Source organism: Bombus pascuorum, chromosome 1 (assembly GCF_905332965.1).
Source record: "Bombus pascuorum chromosome 1, iyBomPasc1.1, whole genome shotgun sequence".
Classification (NCBI taxonomy): Eukaryota; Metazoa; Arthropoda; class Insecta; order Hymenoptera; family Apidae; genus Bombus; species Bombus pascuorum.
In genome coordinates this window covers 2,285,935-2,304,462 of record NC_083488.1, presented here as the reverse complement: position 1 = coordinate 2,304,462, position 18,528 = coordinate 2,285,935, and the positions used below count along the sequence as shown (strand labels likewise).

Sequence of the window (18,528 nt, the reverse complement as noted above, 5' to 3'; positions counted from 1 at the left end):
TCTTTTATTTTTACATCACCCCAAAAAAATTTGCAACGGAACGATGCATGATCGCAACGCTGACCTTTTGTGACCTAATAAAATGCCCACACGGTTCCCTTATCGGTTTTTCACGAATTACACGGCTTTTGTCCTGCGAAAGTTGGAATGTTTCGTCAATGAAATGTCACGGAATGGTTGATAGCCGAGGAAATTTGTCCCGTGATAACAATGCGAACGATGAAAAGGATTAATAAGGGAGCAGAGATTGTCGCGTGTTAGTACAAATGTTAAGAATGACAGTATCGCGTGTGACGCGTGAATATTTCAGTGGCTCGTGTGCCTCGCGTTCTTAACATGTTTCGTACGATGCATTAAGCGGTACAAGAAGCCTGAAACCGAGCGGTGCAATTTTTAAGAAAACCCCGCGGCTAATTCGCGTCGTTGTCGTGCCTCGTTTCACCGTCGGCCAGGTCTTTTAATTAGTCTGGCTAATTCACTTTGACAAGTGTGAAAGTAGTTGTCGTGCGAGCGAACCTTGATTCGCAAGATTGATAGAAGAAGAGACGAAAAGCAGCGAAGATAGAAATCGACGAAATTTAATTAATTTAACTTTAAAAATAGTTAGAAATTTAAACGCAGATCTGTATTTTATGTGGTGGCACCAAATTATTTTTCAACGAGACAATTATAAAAAAATATATTAGGCACGACCTTCGTATTACAGTATCGCTATAAAAACGTACTTATCATCTAAAAATGACAAATTTCCTTGGCTATTTTGGGACAATCACGATAATGCTACCAAGCTCCTTTGGCTTCTATCTTTGACCTTTTCGTACGCCTCCTTAGTAACACGCCTTTTAGTCTTACGAGGCACGTGTTCGGTAACTAGTAGACCTTAATGCCTTTTTGGTTGAAAACCGTTTTAAGGTCTAGGCTACGCTGCTAAGAACTTGCAGTCTTAGTTCTCGGAAATAATGGAAAATTTTCTGTCAGTATCGTAAAATCCTAGAAATTTCAGATCTTCGAATTAATTCAAGAATGTAATGAACTTGGGACACGCTTCAATGGGCTCTAAATAATAATGTAATCGAATTCAACGCAGTTTCTAATTTGATGCACTTAGATAACCGCTTTACGACGTACTGCACATATTCGGAAACACTTAACAGCTATGTTATGCAAATCTAATTACAGAGGCATTTAGGTCGTTAGTGTACGGATCTGTCGCGGAACGCAACGCCTAATTTGTAGCTGTTACTAGAGGCCACTTAAATTTCACTTATTCCAACGAATGGAAACCTTCCTATCGTCAATCGCATTTCATAGATTCTAGATTTTCGTAATATTCATATGCAAATCGCGTTTTCGTAACCTTACAATCGTTACGTATTTCTTTCTTTTTAAAACCGATTTACATACAACGTAATTCTAGCTGAATACTTAATTTCAATACTACATTGTCCAAGTACTTTCGTTTGATTTTTTTGATTTTCAGAAACCTTATTTCAGCTAACTCTCGTAGTTGTCTTTTACTCGAACGAATTCAAACGTTCACACCCGTGCCAAGTCGCTCGACGTCACAGTACGACGTCACACACGAACTGACCAGCCATTTTTCTCCCGTAATAGCCACACATTACCTAATCGTTCTCTTTTCTGAATTATTCCAGGTAACTTTCGAGACGCCCGTATGACGGTCGCTCGACGGGGAGGGCCCTGCAAGCGTACCACTTCTGTCGCTATCGCCTCAGCGTTCCGCCTAGCCCCGTCGAGATCTCATAAACGCGAACCATCTATCACGGTTCGTTCTGTGAAGCACGTCGCCGCCGTCGTCCGGCTACTAACATAGCACGGCCTATCCAGCAGCAGCCGCCAGAGTGTCGTGTGGCCGCATGGTCGCGTGACGCGGATCCAGACAGACAGACACGGACGACAATGAACGCTCGAGCGCAGTTTGTGCATCTATCTGTGTGTATGTGTATGCGCGCGCGTGTCTGTATGCATATATGTGCAAATGTGTGTATGTATGTGTGCGCGCGTCGATGCTCCGTGAACATTCGCGGAACTTCGTTTACGCGAACCGCGAACTTCGAAACGAACGCGTGTTCCACTCGTCGAGTACTGTAATCGACGAAGACGCGCGATGGTCTGACCATGTTCATATCCCGCAAGTGCTACGCCTTACACGTAACTGATACATGCAGAGCCACGTAACACGTGCACAATAAAATACCTAAGCAAAACCTAAGCCGTGTGTTCGCTATTGATCGTGGTGAAAGGAGTTTGCATGGTGTTTCTCGACACACGAGTGGCCGGTGTCGCGAAACGCGTCTGTTCTCCTTCCACTTCTTCCTCTGCTAATTCTTCCGCTACTTCTTCTTCTTCTTCTACTTCTTCTTCTTCTTCTTCTTCTCCTGATTCTTCTTCTTCTTCTTCTCCTACATCGAGAAAACGATGTTCGAAAGAAAGAGGAAGTTAACGTCGTTGGAAGCGAAGGTTCGTCAGGAAGTTACGAAAGAGTTGACCAAAAAGCGTGCTGGAAAACTGGGACGAAGAGAAAAGTTTCGTGGGCAGGTGATGAAAGGCGAGAGAGAAATCGAAGGAAGGATAGGCTGCTTGGTAACTCGAATTACACGCTCGTTGAAACATCGAATCCTTCGATCGAGTCTGAAAAGGATGGATGACGAAGTGGAAGGGAGAAATTGAGAAGATAGAGTTTGTGCTTTACATTCGCACAGAAAACCAAGGAAGTAGCCGTTCCGCGATCGTCCAACGGTTTCTAGTCATCCACCTAAACTTTTATGACCACGCACGCGTTCAATTTTCGCGACGAACTCGCGGCCGCTGTTCAAACGCTTCTTCTTTTCCTCCTTCCGCTCGCAAACGGAATCCATTTCAACGTTCGTTCACACGCGAGTGATGTTCCACGTTATGATCATTGTGGAAGGGCACCGGCGGAAATTCCACGCGTTTGCTAGTTTTCGCTCGAAAAGGATCGCCGACAGCGAACACGCAGAAATTCCTACGGAACCATCTAAACATGATTTAAAAATGAAAAATAGATTATAATTGTATACTTGTGACGAGCGTCGCCGCTGTGTACACCCTTATATCGACTGTGATTATAATGGATATAATTATTAAGTCTTTCAGAGGATGCCGAATAAATACACAGTACAGAAACTCGTTGCGAACGAGTTAACAAGCGCAGGATTACCTGGGAGTCCTCGAGGTCGGTAAGTTTAGACGTCTCGCGATTGCCAGTGGTTTCCCAATTGAAGTGGAATTTTTAATAATTCATCGTTTCTACGTGTTTGCTAAAATTGATAGAAAGTATCGTATAAATATGGATTGGGGCATTCGTTCTCGTTCTACGATGCAACAACGGCTTACGAATCTTTCTTTCTCTCAAGTCGTTTAGCGCAACAGTCTCGATCCAATAATTCGTTTCATTAAGTAGTCAAGCTTTTTCTTCCTCGCGAAATCGAATTTCACATGGTTAGGCGGGCAATGGAATCGAACGAACCATTGAATTTCCAAAGCGAGTTCATTTAGTTTCCCGTTGAAAAAGAAGCAATTAATTTCCTTTGGACGAGCGATCGGCTCGGCGACTCGCCCTACCACAGATTCCTTGGCTGACGCGTCTGAACTACGATATCGATCTCTCGAGGACGCCAACTGTAGGCAAGATCGGATAAGAAATGAAAACCGAGAAAAGAAAAAAAAAACAGGAAAAATGCGATACGCCGAGAACGCAACGCAGAATTTCGAATTACAGAGCAGAGATTATGGCCGCTCCTGGGATGATCGAAAAAGGTAATCGAACGTGCACAGAGAAACCGGCGAAAGGGAAGAAACAACGGTAACGTCATCAATAGCAGCAACACAATAACGAGAAACAAGTTGAATGAAAGAAAAAGGAAAGAACGAATTAAAAGAAGAAGAAAGAACAACAAGAGTTCGTGCAAAAGGATGGAATGAAGAAAAGAGAACGAGCGTAATCTCCAGACGTAACGCAATAAGTGCTTCGTTAAAATGAAGAAAAAACCTGCAATAAAGTGCTTCGAAAATAAACTAAAAAAAAAAGATAAAATAAAATAAAAGTAAAGTAAAATCGTAGTTGATTATCGAGAGGGTTAACAGAACAGAGTTATGGTTTAAGGCGAACCTAAGATTAAAAGTTATAACGTACGTGTCGCGCGAGAATACAAAAAGATAAAATATAAAGTAAAAACAGATATAAAATAGAGCACGTGTAATAGAGGGAAAGGGACGAATATTAAAACAAAATAAAAAAATTTGAAGAAAATAAAACAATGTGTGTTTGTATGTTTCTATGTTTATATAATCCCCGCGTGTGAGAGCGAGGCCGTAGAAGATCCAATAAAACGCACAAACAATTTAAACGAACGATTTAAAAAATAAAAAATAGAAAAGAACGTGGGATATGAAATGAGACGAACGAAAAAAGAAGGAAGAGAGAGATGAATGTAAACGGAAGTGAAACGAAGAACGCACGTGTGATGTGAGAAAAAGTAGTGACGGTCGTGTTGGCACAGGCAACCGAAAGCAGGTGCGTGCGTTTGATGTAACGACGATCGAGCAACCCGTTACGTTTGTTGCAAACGTGTCTTGTTGCATCGAGAATTGTAACGCGTGTAATAGTCGTTGTTCTTGGGCTACGTTCGTTGGAAAATATATCGTGGCTGATAGACCGATGTTGTAAAGCGAACGTTGTGTTTGAACATGAAACATATGTTGCAGTTGATAGTCACTGCCGTAGAAATTGTGAATATATTATCGATAGTGTAAATTTAGAGAGATATTGGATCGACCAGAAGCGAGTTTGGGATTACACGTCATGTTTGAAATATTTCAACGAAATTATTAGAAATCAGAGTAAGACGACGAATGAAATTTATGGAGAAAAAGATATAAAAATTCTCATTAGCCAAAGCGTGCGAATTATTATTAATTATATCGATATTTATTTTTCTGTTTTACGACAATTTTCCTTATTTCTAGGATATTTAATTTAGCGTGGTATTCACATTAAATTTAGTGTACTAATAATCGTTACACGGATTTAAATCTAAATTAAAATTAAAATGTCATTCGCAAACATATTTATAAAGGCTGGTAAATATGCTATATTTAAAAAATTCATATACGTTTTTACGAACAAACATTGACAATGCAATTAGGATATTAATAAATTCACGATACAACGAAATTTAAGATAATAGATAATCCCAAACTTGCGAAAGATAGCATAAGGATTGACGATTACAAAATTTCTGTTTATCGTTAGTTATTTTTCAAAATGACACGAACGATAATATTTTTTTAATAATTGTAAATAACGCGAACGAAATCACGTTTACCCGTTATGAATGAAAATGTAGCTGTTTTAAGTTATCGCGAAATGATATTTATCTCTCTAGATTTACTACCAGCTTCAAATAACGTTAATAATATCAATGTTTCGTCTATTTGTTTCATTCGCCGTATTTTTGACAAGAAACACCAGTTAGCCATGTTATATAAAATATAATTTGCGATTAATATATCTTGTTAGCAAAATTAAACATTATTTACAGTGCGACGTAGAATTTTATTAAAGTCACCGCAAGAACTCGCTTCGCAGCAAACAACGCAGCAACTAATTATTTATATATATATATATACGATAATTTGTTGTATCAATTTTTGGAAAAGGACCGAAGTTCGACCAGGTAAGTCATGCAATATTGATTACAGAATCTAAAAACACGTTCGAAAAATATCTGAACTCTAATCTCTAAATATCGAAATTATCAATAAACGAAGGAAACTCCCAACTTGTTTTCTATCAAATTCTTTCTATTTTTATAACAAATAATTAACCTTGTACGTTGCGCTACTACAATCATCGATAAACGATATAATCAAACACACGTATAAAGAAGTTAGGATAGTCATTAAAAAGAAAAAAGAAAGGCCTCTTTGAGCTTTGGATCGTAGTCGCTTCTCGAACAGTTTTTATCGCTATCGTATATTCTTGATATTTAATCACGTAAAGAAACTAACGAGTTGTCGATCGATCGTGATCGATTAGTGTCACTATCAAATACATACATAGTATCGTAATATATAGTTTCTATGACAATACGTAAGTGGTAGAGATTCTCGAAAAAAATCCAATTTCTCCGTGGCCGTGTAAAACACAGCGATCATACAACATATTTACATATTGACGCGCTTATATTTTTATATATGTATAGTAAGAAAAATTGTAAAATAGTATCGTTATAGCGTATTGTACATAAGAGACGGTATTACGTATCGTGGTTAATGGCGTTCCAGCGTTTCTTCGGAATTTTCGAACGCGTTGGCCAAATAGCTGAAAATACTCCAAATACTTCAAATATTCGAATATTCATCACGTAGATCGCTGAGCGTTGTTCTCATTTGAAATTGCACGGTTTCGATTATTTTGCTAAATAATAGCGTTAATTCTTTGTCTGGCATCGTATTTTATTTACTCCGTTCAAAACGTGCTTTTGTTTCGTCGTATGGAATTGTTCGACTTTGCGCTTTTTCGGAGAAATAAATTTGATGGGAAATTGTTTGATAACATATTACGGCTACAAGCAGCTCCTAACTTTTTCGATGAAAAATTGGTGTTATCGACATTTGCATATTAAACTTAAAATTAGGTCACAATAAAGGTTATTGAATTGTTTGAATTTCATTTGAGATTATGAAGTTTTATTAAAATTTCAGATTGATTTACATAAATGTCTAGTTCACGATAGAACACGGTTAACATTTAAGTACAATATTTTACTTTTGCCAAAGAAACGTTTGTTTCTTAAGATTATTGCTCTGAGAAAATAATACTTTCGAACTGCCGATTGTATTTAATAGCCATTCAACAAGTTACGTTATTTCGATTAAAATTTTCTAAGCTGACACTTGTCGCTGCTTTCCAGACAAAGTACCTTATAACAGACAATTGACTTGTTGAAAATACTGGGTGTTGCCAGTCAAAGAATTAATATTGTCTACAGAAACGAAGACGGTGTCGATGGTATTAGTAGTAGCGGATTGTACAAGTCAGACGTGGCTCGGAGCCGTCAGATTCTAAAATATCTGTGTTTTATTTCTCGCTGTTTCTGTTTGCCGAATTTCAGAGAGAGTGGAAATAAAAATCATCCGGATTAAACATTAATATACATAACATATAGAGCTGTATATTTTATTTCCAGTAAAAAATTGTTAACTTTTGCGTTAAATTAGGATCGCACGAAATAAAAAATGAATGTTACTAATGAAATTGTTTTAATTTATTGGGATTAAAAGTTTAAATTATACTTTATCATATTTCTTTTTTTATAAAAAATGTATAAGTTAAATTACCTCATTTCAGAATTCGAAATACGCAGTTTTACATTGAATAAAATTACAATGAAATTTAATACTTTTCGCTCAACGTACCTACAACGTCCCATTTGTCGGTATAATATCTCCAGTGTTTTACTCGTTTTGCTAACAAGAAGAACGTTAATAACAGAAATGTCACGGAGCATTTTTATCATTGTAGAATTTTCCACTATCGAGAGATATTTTAATCGATAACGATACCTACAATTTCTTTTACGTGAATCACCTTTGCAAATCCTCATATTTGTCGTATGTTCCTCTATTATCATCCAAACAGGAATCGAAGCGTATGATAAAAGAGAGAATTAATTAGCGTTCTGTTTGATTCGACGAATTCAGAGGACCTTCGAGTATTCTCATCTGCACCAGTATTATCCATCTACCAATTATACGCGTGTTTCTCTGAAACAACGATCTCTCTTCGATTCCACGAATTTCCAAGAACGTTACCCTTTGATCTCTCGCTTGTAGGCAGAGAATGCGTACAGCAGATAATCGTTCCCTTTTACCTTTACGACATACGCTATCGCTCAAATGTATCCAAACATTTGATTCTTAACAAGACGATTCACGTTAGGGGTGAAAATCCTTTTATATAAAATTTTCTCTTTTGTTACCATCAAACGAATGAAAATGAGATAATTTATCCGTTGATTCAATCATTGGTTAACAAATATTCTTACTTATTTCAATAACATTTAGGTACGTACCGTTACTATAAATTACGAATCGATCAAGTGTCCGAATATCTGCAAGCGGTAGCATAAATCTGACGTTAGATGATTCTGAAAATCGTACAAAAACGATGGACATCGACGAACGTAAACAGCAATTATAACATCGTGTAACGAGGTACATGTCGTCGGACACGCGTTCTACGTGTCCTGGTTCCTTGAATTCGTCGATATTGGCATGAAACCAGCTGAGCGGCGAACGTCTGGCTAGATTTTAGGCCGAGTTATTTACATACGAATGGAGACTGAACCGAATGCATTTGCCAAACATTTTTTTCTTTCACAACCCCACGCTCGATATTTTCGACATCCGCAGACCCGGTTGTACAGTATGTCTCGTATAATGTGAACAAGAATGCATTTGGAGATGAGAGGGGACAGCTGGTGATTCATGGGACGCGTGTCGTGTCGAGTCGTTAATCGTTTAGCCGATAATACCGTTTCCGGTCAATACGCACGAAAATCGTAATTAATGCCTGAAATGTGCGGAATTTTGATGCGTCCTGTAACTCTGTTTCAAAGTGCGCAACGATGCACGAACGTTCCGGCGAATTCTCAAAATATTTAATATTGGGAAAATGTGGCACGTTTATGGAGCTTAATTCGCATGTTTTCAAGCGATGCAGATGATTATAAATGACGCGATAGAAATTCACTGACCGTTTCCCGCCTTTGCTAAATTTAGACATTTTTTACTGTTGCAACTGGATACGTTACCTTTTTTATTTCGTCATAATTTCGATCTGCCAATTTTCTTTCCCCTTAGCATGAATTTCTGAAATTTCTCAAACGTTTATTCTCCTTCGCTTGATATTTCGACGTTGATGCGTTCGAAGAGTTTACGCAGGAATTTAAGAGAAATATGAACTTTCGTAAAAATAGGAATTTTATCGAATAATAAACGGACCGTTGCTTGCAGTGGCTTTCACGAACCTTTTCTCTGTAGATTTCGATCTGTTACTGCTTGAAAATACAAAGATTCGAGGTTTGCACGCTCGAGTAGCCACAAAAGATTACTCGAAGCGACAAGATCATAGCATTCCCGTTTGACGCGAGAAAATGCTCTGGATCGATAGAAAAGAATTCAGCTCGAATAATGTTTCCTCGGTCCGGTAATCGGGAGGAACGTTGTTTTAATCGCAATCAAGTACCACAAGAAGACATCGATAATCGTATCGACTGTCAGGTGTTAGCTCATCCTTTGTGTACTTTTCCTACCGACGATCCTCATCGATTTTCGATTATCTCCGTTTTCGTAATGAATATTCCTAAAAGAATTGGCGCGAACCGATGGTTAACGAACGCGAAGAAAAGTGGCCGGAAGGTTTTGTACGAAAATGAACCGTTTCCAGAACGTTTCGTGAGAAAATTTAAGCCTTTAATTCTTCACGCAAATCGACCGATCTCTGTATCACTTTGAATTACAAAATTCGGCCTAGTTCAGCGTCCCGTGTTCGATTTGAATTATTTATTACCATTTCAATTAATTACGAGAAGAAACACCAGCTGTACCTGTCGCAACGAAGCATAATTTTCTAATGTATTGGAAATAAATTCCAACCATTCAGCTAACGAAAATGTCTCTAAATAATGAAAAATTGCGATTGAAATGTCAATGATCGTTTTATATTACATTAAACATAAACGTATTATAATTCGAAATCCGAGATATTATAATTTCCACAAAGATTCATGGGGTTATCAACATAATGTAAGACGAATAGGTCAGCGGTGGATATATACCCGAAAATAATATGCCACTTGGTCTAGAAAATTGGAAAGACAAGATATTTGTTACTGTACCTCGATGGAAGAATGGCGTCGCGTCCAATTTAAATTACACCTCAAAGAACGATCCATCAGGTATCTAAGTTGGAAATTTTAAACTCTTAACTTTAATGTAGTAATTAATATTTCGTTTTTTTTTAAATAAAGATATAGAATGTCCAAAATTAAATCCTTATCCTAATTGGGAAACGAATTACATTAATACACCTGATGGCATTGTAAGCATCTTTCGTGTCAAAGTGGATGCTTGCGATCGATTATGGGGTGTCGACACAGGTACTAATGTATTGGAAATAAATTCCAACCATTCAGCTAACGAAAATGTCTCTAAATAATGGAAAATTGCGATTAAAATGTTAATGATCGTTTTATATTACATTAAACCTAAACATATTATAATTCGAAATCCGAGATATTATAATTTCCACAAAGATTCATGGGGTTATCAACATAATGTAAGACGAATAGGTCAACTAAATCTGCTTAAGAAGGAAACACAAGTTATATCGAACCGAAGCACAAATTCTTGTCATCGTTACTCCATTATTTACGAAAAATGTATACCTATCGTAAAATTGAAAAGCTTGGGGAAAATTTGACCTCTCTTTATCTCTTCCATACCACGTCGCAACCGAGATTTTGTTAAAAAGCGGTCTTGCCGAAAGCGTGACATTCGTTTAAGCGAAATCGTATTTTCCGACGAAGCGTAGCGTTTACCGTAGAGAACGACAGCCCGAAGAGCGTCTTTTTCCACGTTGCTTCGCGTTATCCGTAGAACAGCGAACAGGAACAGCGTGCAAAAAATAATTGGGAGCGAGACGAGAATATACGAATAGAAAGAAAGAACGAACGAGAATAAGAGAGCAAAAAAAAAACAAAAAAAAAAAAAAAGAGAGAATGAGAAGAAAGGAAAGACCGAACGATGATGAGTGGCAACAACAGCACTGTATATTATTGCAATTATTTATTATTACGACATGTTCGTTGACTATTATGTTAGAAATAAAAACTACATTGAGAAACTGGCCGAGTAAAGTGAATTTCTAATGGGACAAACCCTCGAAATATTTCCATTCTTCCCCGAGATCTCCCTTGTTCATCCCACTCCGACGTTTATTCTACCCCTATCGTTTCATTCTCCGGCCCCTTTCGCTCTCTATAGTCAGGGAAACACCGAAGTGGGAAGGCGAGGGCACTCGAGCCGGAAGAAAAGCGGAACAAGAGACGAGGACGCGGCTGAAGGCTCCGCTTCGAAACACAATATTTGCTGTTTCTTCATCGCCCGCCCACTCAAGAACGATTCCACGAGTTTTCGAGTGCTCGATCGCTGGTATTAGATTCACCATGCTCGAAACAGAGAGTATTCGCTCGTTTCGCAGAATTATTCGAAGGGTGAAAGCTCGGACTAAAGAGAAGAACTTTCGAGGAGGGTCGAGTCATTCGGCAGATGAATACATATTCATCCCGAGCCATTTCACTCTTTCAAATCGTTGTTTTATCTTTCCTCGATATTTCTTCCTGCGCGGCAGATAGATTTGACATTTGTGAAAATATATCCAACACGATGATACGTATTTAAAAAAATTTAATGTTTCTCTGCGTTAGAGACAGCTTCCAGAATATCCGCGGAATTTCTGAAAATTCAGAGACAGTGGCGGTGTTAAGTTTAGCTTTATAAATTTGTTACCCTTTGTAAATTCCCTAATTATCGTACAGCTATTGTCACCTAATTCTCTTCTCCTTTGGTTCCCTTTTTTTGCTGTAGTACACTTTTTGCAGAGTCAACGGATTTTTAATTAATTGCTAAATGCACGTTCCATTGAGCAATCTGAAAGATCCTGTTTGTCCGAAACAATGCATTGGAAATGGGTGGCACGGACAAAAATCAATATTTCGTATTGTTTAAAGGTTCCTACCCGTGCCATTCAGGTGGCATTTATTCTCTCGTCTACCACTTACTGATAAACGATTCTAGACAAAAGACTGAAAGTAAATTTCGCGTGTCTTTCCGTAGTTGAAATAATATCTCGATAAATATTGAAACAGTAATACGTAGAATAGCAATAGACTTCGTAAATAACAATAATTTGTTTTTATTCTATCTGCTCCTCTATAAAGAACAGATATTTCTTTTCATTTCCTCGTTTATTCCCTCTGTTCGGAAAATACCTTATTGTCCTGCGCTTTTTCGTGCTGTATGGTTTCATTCGTGTATTTAATTTATGCGTTCCGCTAAAAGTCTCGTTTTTGCGCGAGGAACGATCGAAAAGAAAGTACAGTAAACGTAACAAACAAATTTATTTCTTAATTTTAGACTTTAATATTATGTTCCGCTATTATATATAACTGACTTAATAAATAGCTAAAGAAAATTTTTTATTAAACAATAATTTAATTTTAAGCTCAATAGAAATACCGTTTTAAATACAAATTAGAATTTCTAAATTCGTTTCTGTCGAATATTTTCAAAATGAGGTGTTGGAGCCCAATATTCCGTTGATTGTGGCACGGGTGTTGTTAAATTTGCATACGTTTTTGCTAATGATGGTAAATTTACTTCGGTGGTATTCGTTTTATCTACGATTTCTATATTTTTGTCACTGTCCGATCTTGATATTTTGATATGCAGTTTGGGATTTTCACCTTTGACCATCTGCAATCATTAAAAAGACGTACGGATATAATAACAATCGAAAACGAACAAAATCTATAAGTAAATTATTAATTTCGAGTTACAGCTATAATCCTGTGAAGTATATCCTTGCAAATGCCACTTCAAATTTTCGTCGTGTCGATTCGATACATTTACGCGATACTTCAGAATTACGAGCATACGTTGAAATTTTGAATTACGTTAAAATACGTCTGTTTTTCTCGTATCACGATTCAAATTAAACACCTACCACTCGTCTTGTTCATCGTTGTCTCGTTTCTAATAAGAGATTTTTCAAATAGAATTCTCTAATCTACGTTTCACGTAATAACGTAATAAATGATTTCACAATGATTTAGTATACATCGACCTCGCATTTTATCATAAAAATTATACAGTATCATAAATCGGATAAAAAATCCTGATATAATATAAATACAAATAATTATTTCATACACAGTTTAATTCTAGTTTCACCTTATTTCAAATTTCTCACAAAATTTTTGCACATGTACGTTTCATTTTTACTTATTCGCGTAATGTTTCGAATTTTAAATATCTCCGTATTAAAATTTGTATTTCGATATTTTTATATCAAAATTCGCATTTTAATATTCCTCTACCAATATCCATATTTTAATACTTTCGCATTGAAATTATTTGAATTATGACATAATGACTTTTTACTACTAAATCATTTTCCTACGTGTTTCTAGATCGAACATTTAACTCGTACATAATACATATATACATATTCTGCGATTTTTACCTTTATTTGCATCTTTTTGTTATTAAGGTTCACCACTTTTGATTCAATGTCATCTTCATCCTCGATATAATCATTTTCAATAGCGTACACAGGTATAGAAATTCTTTCGTAATTCCTTTTCCGTTTTTCATAATTATCGTCTTCGTATTTATCTTCTCCTTTAGGCAATTGTATCACGATGGTGTAAGGATGATGATCTTCGGCGCGTCCATCGAAATCGTCTCTCGTAGAAGCATATCTGAAACGTCTGTTTATTGCTCTAGCGACTCTCATAACGAAGCAAATTTTAATTACGAGCCATGATAAATCTGTTAGTGAACTGTTCTACAAATAACTTGCGATCTAGTTTTCGATCCAATTACCAAAAACCAGACGTTTCGAGTCGAATCGCTCGAGCGTAAATCAAATTAATCTTGCACAATTTTATAATTAAATTTAATGCCAAAAATATCGAAATTTCCCACTCCCCCTTCCGGTGATTGTCCAGCACGTGACGCAGTCGATAAATCTACGACGTCGAACCGACAAATTAAACCGGGGATTTTGTAAAGTGGCACGGACAATGCGTCGTTTATTGACATCTGGGTTTATGCTTTTGGGCATGTGGTCATTAAAACGCGGGAAATTAATACAACTGTCAATTATCGAAATTTAATAAACTCTACGATCGTCGACGAGCTTAATTTTCAGAATATACCTCGCGTATCTTTTATCTTAAATTTATTTTTCTTAATTGTACTTTTTACGTTATACATGTAATGGCCAATTCAAAATAAATAGTAATCGGAGTATGAAATTCCTAACTGAACGAAGCGAACTATGTTCGCTATTAAATAATACTGCATAAATAAAGAAAAAATACGTATCGCGCAACTCAATACTCACTCCGTACCTATTATAACTTGGTCTTCGAGAATAATGGTCTTCCGGTGATATCCTCTTAGAATGGTAGAACTTGGATGATTTGTGATCCGCGTACGATCGAGGCCGCCACCATGGTCTACGTTGATAGTACTTGTACGGCCTGATTAGTTTGTAACCGTCTCCCATTTCGATAATTTCGAACAGCAACGCGAAAAGTGCAACTAGAAAACAGCGCTAGTGAAGCAACAAATTATTGATTTTATACGATTCAAAAAATGATCGAACGAGATAAAAACGTATCTTCTTACAAGTCTTTTATTAATTTTTAGTCTTTTTTTTTCATAATTTATTAATATATCGTAGCTGGAATTTAACGACGTTCCTAACTTCGAATTTCGATTATTTGTCGTTTACGTTATTGCCATTTAACTGACATTATTCGAGAAATTATTGCACGATTCGCTATTCTTTCGTGGGTGATATAGTATACGATTATTTCACACGTCAAATCATATTATACAGTCTCCGTGTTTCGAGTTATCGAGTTGTCCGCATACAATCAGTTTCTCAATTTCGATCCTATTGATAGTCCTTCGCGTTTCTATCAATTTCGACGATAAAACAACGTCATGACAACGCGTTATGATAAACGTGAATGGTGAGAATCGGCAGATATTGTTTTATTATACCCCGAAAATGTGTTACGAGACGAATGGGGAAGAAGACAGAGGTAGGCACGTTGCGCCTGCCGTATACGTGATTGCAGCTCCATTCGGAAAATTAATCAATGAAAATTAATTAATTAATCAATGTTCCAACGTGACGTAAATATTCCATGAAACTCGACATAGTAAATTGTAATGTAATTAGTACTCACCCGTATAAGTATATTCATTTTCGAAATTAAGAAACTCCACTTTGTACAATTACCCCGTTGCACTATTATATTTATTCGAATAAAGTTCGTGATTTAAAATAACATAGCCGAATCTGGCGATCGTACAAACACGTGTGCACTTCGCCACTTTCGAGCGATTCGAGTTCTATCGTTCACTGTGATCGAAGAGAACGGACACAAATTGCGAGGCGAAGCGTCGTTTCATGCATTTCTGCACGGAATAACGAATCGTCGATGATCTCGTTCACGAGGCAACGTCCATGTGCGTCGTCACATGACTCGAAAGTTTTCATCCTCTAAACTTTCTTTTATATTTTTCCCCACTCTGTCGCAATTACGCGTATGCCGACTACGCGAGAGAAAATTCTGATCCGATGGTCCATTCGTTTCTTACTTGATACCCCTTTTTTTTATCTGTACTAAATCTCAGGTAACACGGACAGAAACGGTAACCTGTGTTGAACGAAGCGACGCTCGTTAGCTACGTTTCTCCATCGGTCGCGTTGTCGCTTTCATTCCATTCATTCGCGTGGAACAGTGACGAGAAGAAGATGCTTTATCGTACGTTAAATACTTTCTAGTTTCCCTTTTTTATGTTTTTTGCTACGTTATTTACACTATGTTCGATACTTCCTAGTTTTTCTTTTCTCTCCTTCTACTTCTCTTTTTCCTATATTATTTACGAACGAATCAAACGCTCGCACGATTTATTAATAGACAGTAGATGTGTTTAATAATTTTGTAAATTATCTTTCATCAACAACGAGCGTGCATTTGCTGAAAATTTCTATTGCCAAGATTTATTTAAATTCAGATCGACGATAAAAGGTAGAAGTCGTCGTATTTTCGTGGAAACTAATCGGTCGAAATAAAAGCTTAGAGATAAATGAAATTGTATATTCTTAGAAAATGAAATACATAATTATTTATAGATAATTTCTTTACGTTTGTACGAGTCGTCATGTAGAATCTTCTATTGTCGAGCACCTATTGTCCATTCTATTCCGTCGCTACGAATCGCTATTCGCCATTCTATTCTATCGTCTATTGTCACGAGGACCCTATTGTCAACAAGTCTCTATTATCCCGATGCTCTTACTCTTTTCTAAATATTTCCTGCTGTAAAAACTTCCTTGCATTCGTTAATTTATTATCATTTTTTAAACATCGACATTGGTCAACCTTACAATTCGTATCGTTGAAACATTTTCAAGATGATTTACTAGACGTGCGTTTCATTAATTTACCTATTATGATACAAATCGAATACGTACCTAGTGATTAAATTAGTTAATATTAATTAACATTCAACGCAAACGTGCTTAGTACGTTTTCATAATGAATTCTCTTTAAACTAATAGATCGCTCTAATGTATGTAATTAACATGCGATTAAGGAGTCAATAATTAATGAATCTCTTCTGAAAGTATCGATCGTTGTGACACGTAATATTCATGTAGAAGATTAAAATCACGTAAAACGTCGCTGGAAATATAAATCAAAAAATTACATGCTGCAAGTAAACCGCTGCATTTTTCATTAACTCTGCTTTTATGCACGAATATTTTACAACATGCGTTTTAAATAAAATATAACTACCAAGATAATATTTAATTACGCAATACGTTAACACGATATTAATTTAATTTTCCAGAGAATCAATATTTCTGTTTGTACGACGATTTTGGTTGTGTCAAAGCAAGCATACGTTTCTCAATTGCTATAATATTTATGAAATAAAATAAGTTAAATATTCACAGCTCATATTCTGTCTCGTATTTAATATGATCTTATATCTATCAGATATTTAAATATGCAAAAACACACGAGATACGCGGCAATATAAATATTAATTATCTAAAACAAATCATTTATATTATCTAGGCAATGAAACAAATCTCTACTTGTATTTCATTTCGTTAGTAGCGTTGGTCAAAATAGAAATTTTCCTAAACATTCTAGTAACGGTATCATCTTAATACTGATAAAATGTATATTGTATTACCTTAATACTATTACTAACACATCTTGTTAGACATTGTTACAACAAGATTGGAACAGGATAAGCCTAAACCGGATGTCGGTCTACCCAAACTTGTCCCTCACAGTCGCTTATTCTCGTGTACACACACACACACACATACACACGTTCACACGCCTCGTCTCCCTTGTCTGGTATCGTCTTCGCCATTTTACGAAAACCGACTTTAATACCGAGGAACTGCACGGGTAATAAAAGGATCAGTGAGAACTGGGACGACGCCAGTGCCAAAAAGTTTGATAGGTTTGAGAGAATTGAAGATACCATATCGCGATGCCGGTAAATCCAAAAACATTGAGCGAACGGAAGTAGTAATCCTGACCGACCAAGTTTTACGATTCCTAAACTATTTCTGAAACATACACTGTCGTGATCGTTGCAAATGATACTCGTAATCGATATACAACTAAGCAAAATCACTATGATTTTTATAAAAGTTTGCCAGCTAGTAAACTATTACGATCGCTGTAATAATAAAAATGTAAGTTTTGTTAATACTTAATTGCGTAATTATAAGCGATCCGGTCAACAGCTTAAATCGCTATCGCGTTAAATTGAAATTGAAAGGACAAGGGAAGCAAGAAACGATATATTTATTATAAAATCATAAAAGATATAACTTAGAAAAAACGAAGCTGGCACCCTGCTGGGGGTAGCCACCCACATGCTATATTTATTTTTTATTTTATTTTTTTTTTTCTTCACCAACAAGATATAACACTTTATCAAATGTCCACAAGGACAAATTGTAAAATAACCAAAATAAAATAAAAATTTATTATAAAATGAATTAAGAGGAAAGAAACGAGAAACGGGGAGAGATTTGAAGAAACTCAAAGGCAAGGCGGACGAAAGGAAGAAAAGAAGCCATCAGAGCGAAAAGGAAAATTGTCTGCTAGTGACGACACCTTTCGTGAACGCTACATTACCGTCATATTGTTCAAAACTGTGTTGTACTAGAGGAAAGATGGGACAGTTTATCGTAAAGGTCCTAATTTGAACGTTACGCTAAAGGCACGGAACAGCTTTAAAACCATGTGGAAAGTAAGTGGACGGAGAGACTGCTTTCTTCTGGAGAGAAGAGCAAACGAGGACAACCATAAAAATGCTTAGGAGGAGCTTGTGAAGCAACACCAGTGTATGCAAAGATACGTACGCAAACTTGCTCGTGAATGCAATAACGTGTAAATTTATCTCGTTGGTGAAATGGAAATATCGTTTGTACGACAAACTTATAATTTTTCTTAAAAAGATTTTAATCGCCTTGAATGTATACGCGTACAAGTATAAAATTTTCATTTAAATAAAAGCATCGATTCGTTAAAATATAACAATTTCTAGTACTTGGGAGAATTACTGTAAGAACATAAG

The 18,528-nt window shown here is 36.5% G+C and overlaps 3 protein-coding genes across 7 annotated transcripts in view; 1 reads left to right on the top strand and 2 right to left on the bottom strand.

Moving 5' to 3' along the window:
• The window catches only part of LOC132916123 (blood vessel epicardial substance-like), a 68,203-nt gene extending 62,616 nt beyond the window's left edge, over window positions 1–5,587 (top strand). For all 4 annotated transcript variants that reach the window (XM_060975921.1, XM_060975918.1, XM_060975919.1 and 1 more), the window contains exon 7: window positions 1,656–5,587. In XM_060975921.1, the coding sequence (XP_060831904.1) occupies window positions 1,656–1,679 (24 nt within the window). In that variant the 3' untranslated portion in view covers window positions 1,680–5,587. The remainder of the gene's footprint in view (window positions 1–1,655) is intronic.
• Window positions 1–18,528, bottom strand: part of LOC132916122 (DNA-directed RNA polymerase II subunit Rpb4-like) — a 346,958-nt gene that overhangs the window by 186,144 nt on the left and 142,286 nt on the right. The gene's annotated exons all lie outside the window — the stretch shown is intronic.
• On the bottom strand, window positions 12,266–15,002 carry LOC132916110 (uncharacterized). Its single transcript, XM_060975894.1, has 3 exons — window positions 14,247–15,002; window positions 13,355–13,601; window positions 12,266–12,585 (listed from the first exon to the last, which is right to left on the bottom strand). The coding sequence occupies exons 1-3, from the start codon at window positions 14,402–14,404 to the stop codon at window positions 12,373–12,375; spliced, it is 618 nt and encodes a 205-aa protein (XP_060831877.1). The 5' UTR covers window positions 14,405–15,002; the 3' UTR covers window positions 12,266–12,372.

What these genes read in the sequence shown, in the direction of transcription:
- LOC132916110 (XM_060975894.1), bottom strand. Translation starts at nt 14,404, where the DNA reads ATGGGAGACGGTTACAAACTAATCAGGCCGTACAAGTACTATCAACGT. An exon ending in CGAAGACCAAGTTATAATAG is followed by an intron (nt 13,602 to 14,246) that starts GTACGGAGTGAG and finishes AGCAATAAACAG; the next exon opens with ACGTTTCAGATATGCTTCTA. An exon ending in ACAAAAAGATGCAAATAAAG is followed by an intron (nt 12,586 to 13,354) that starts GTAAAAATCGCA and finishes TAATGATTGCAG; the next exon opens with ATGGTCAAAGGTGAAAATCC.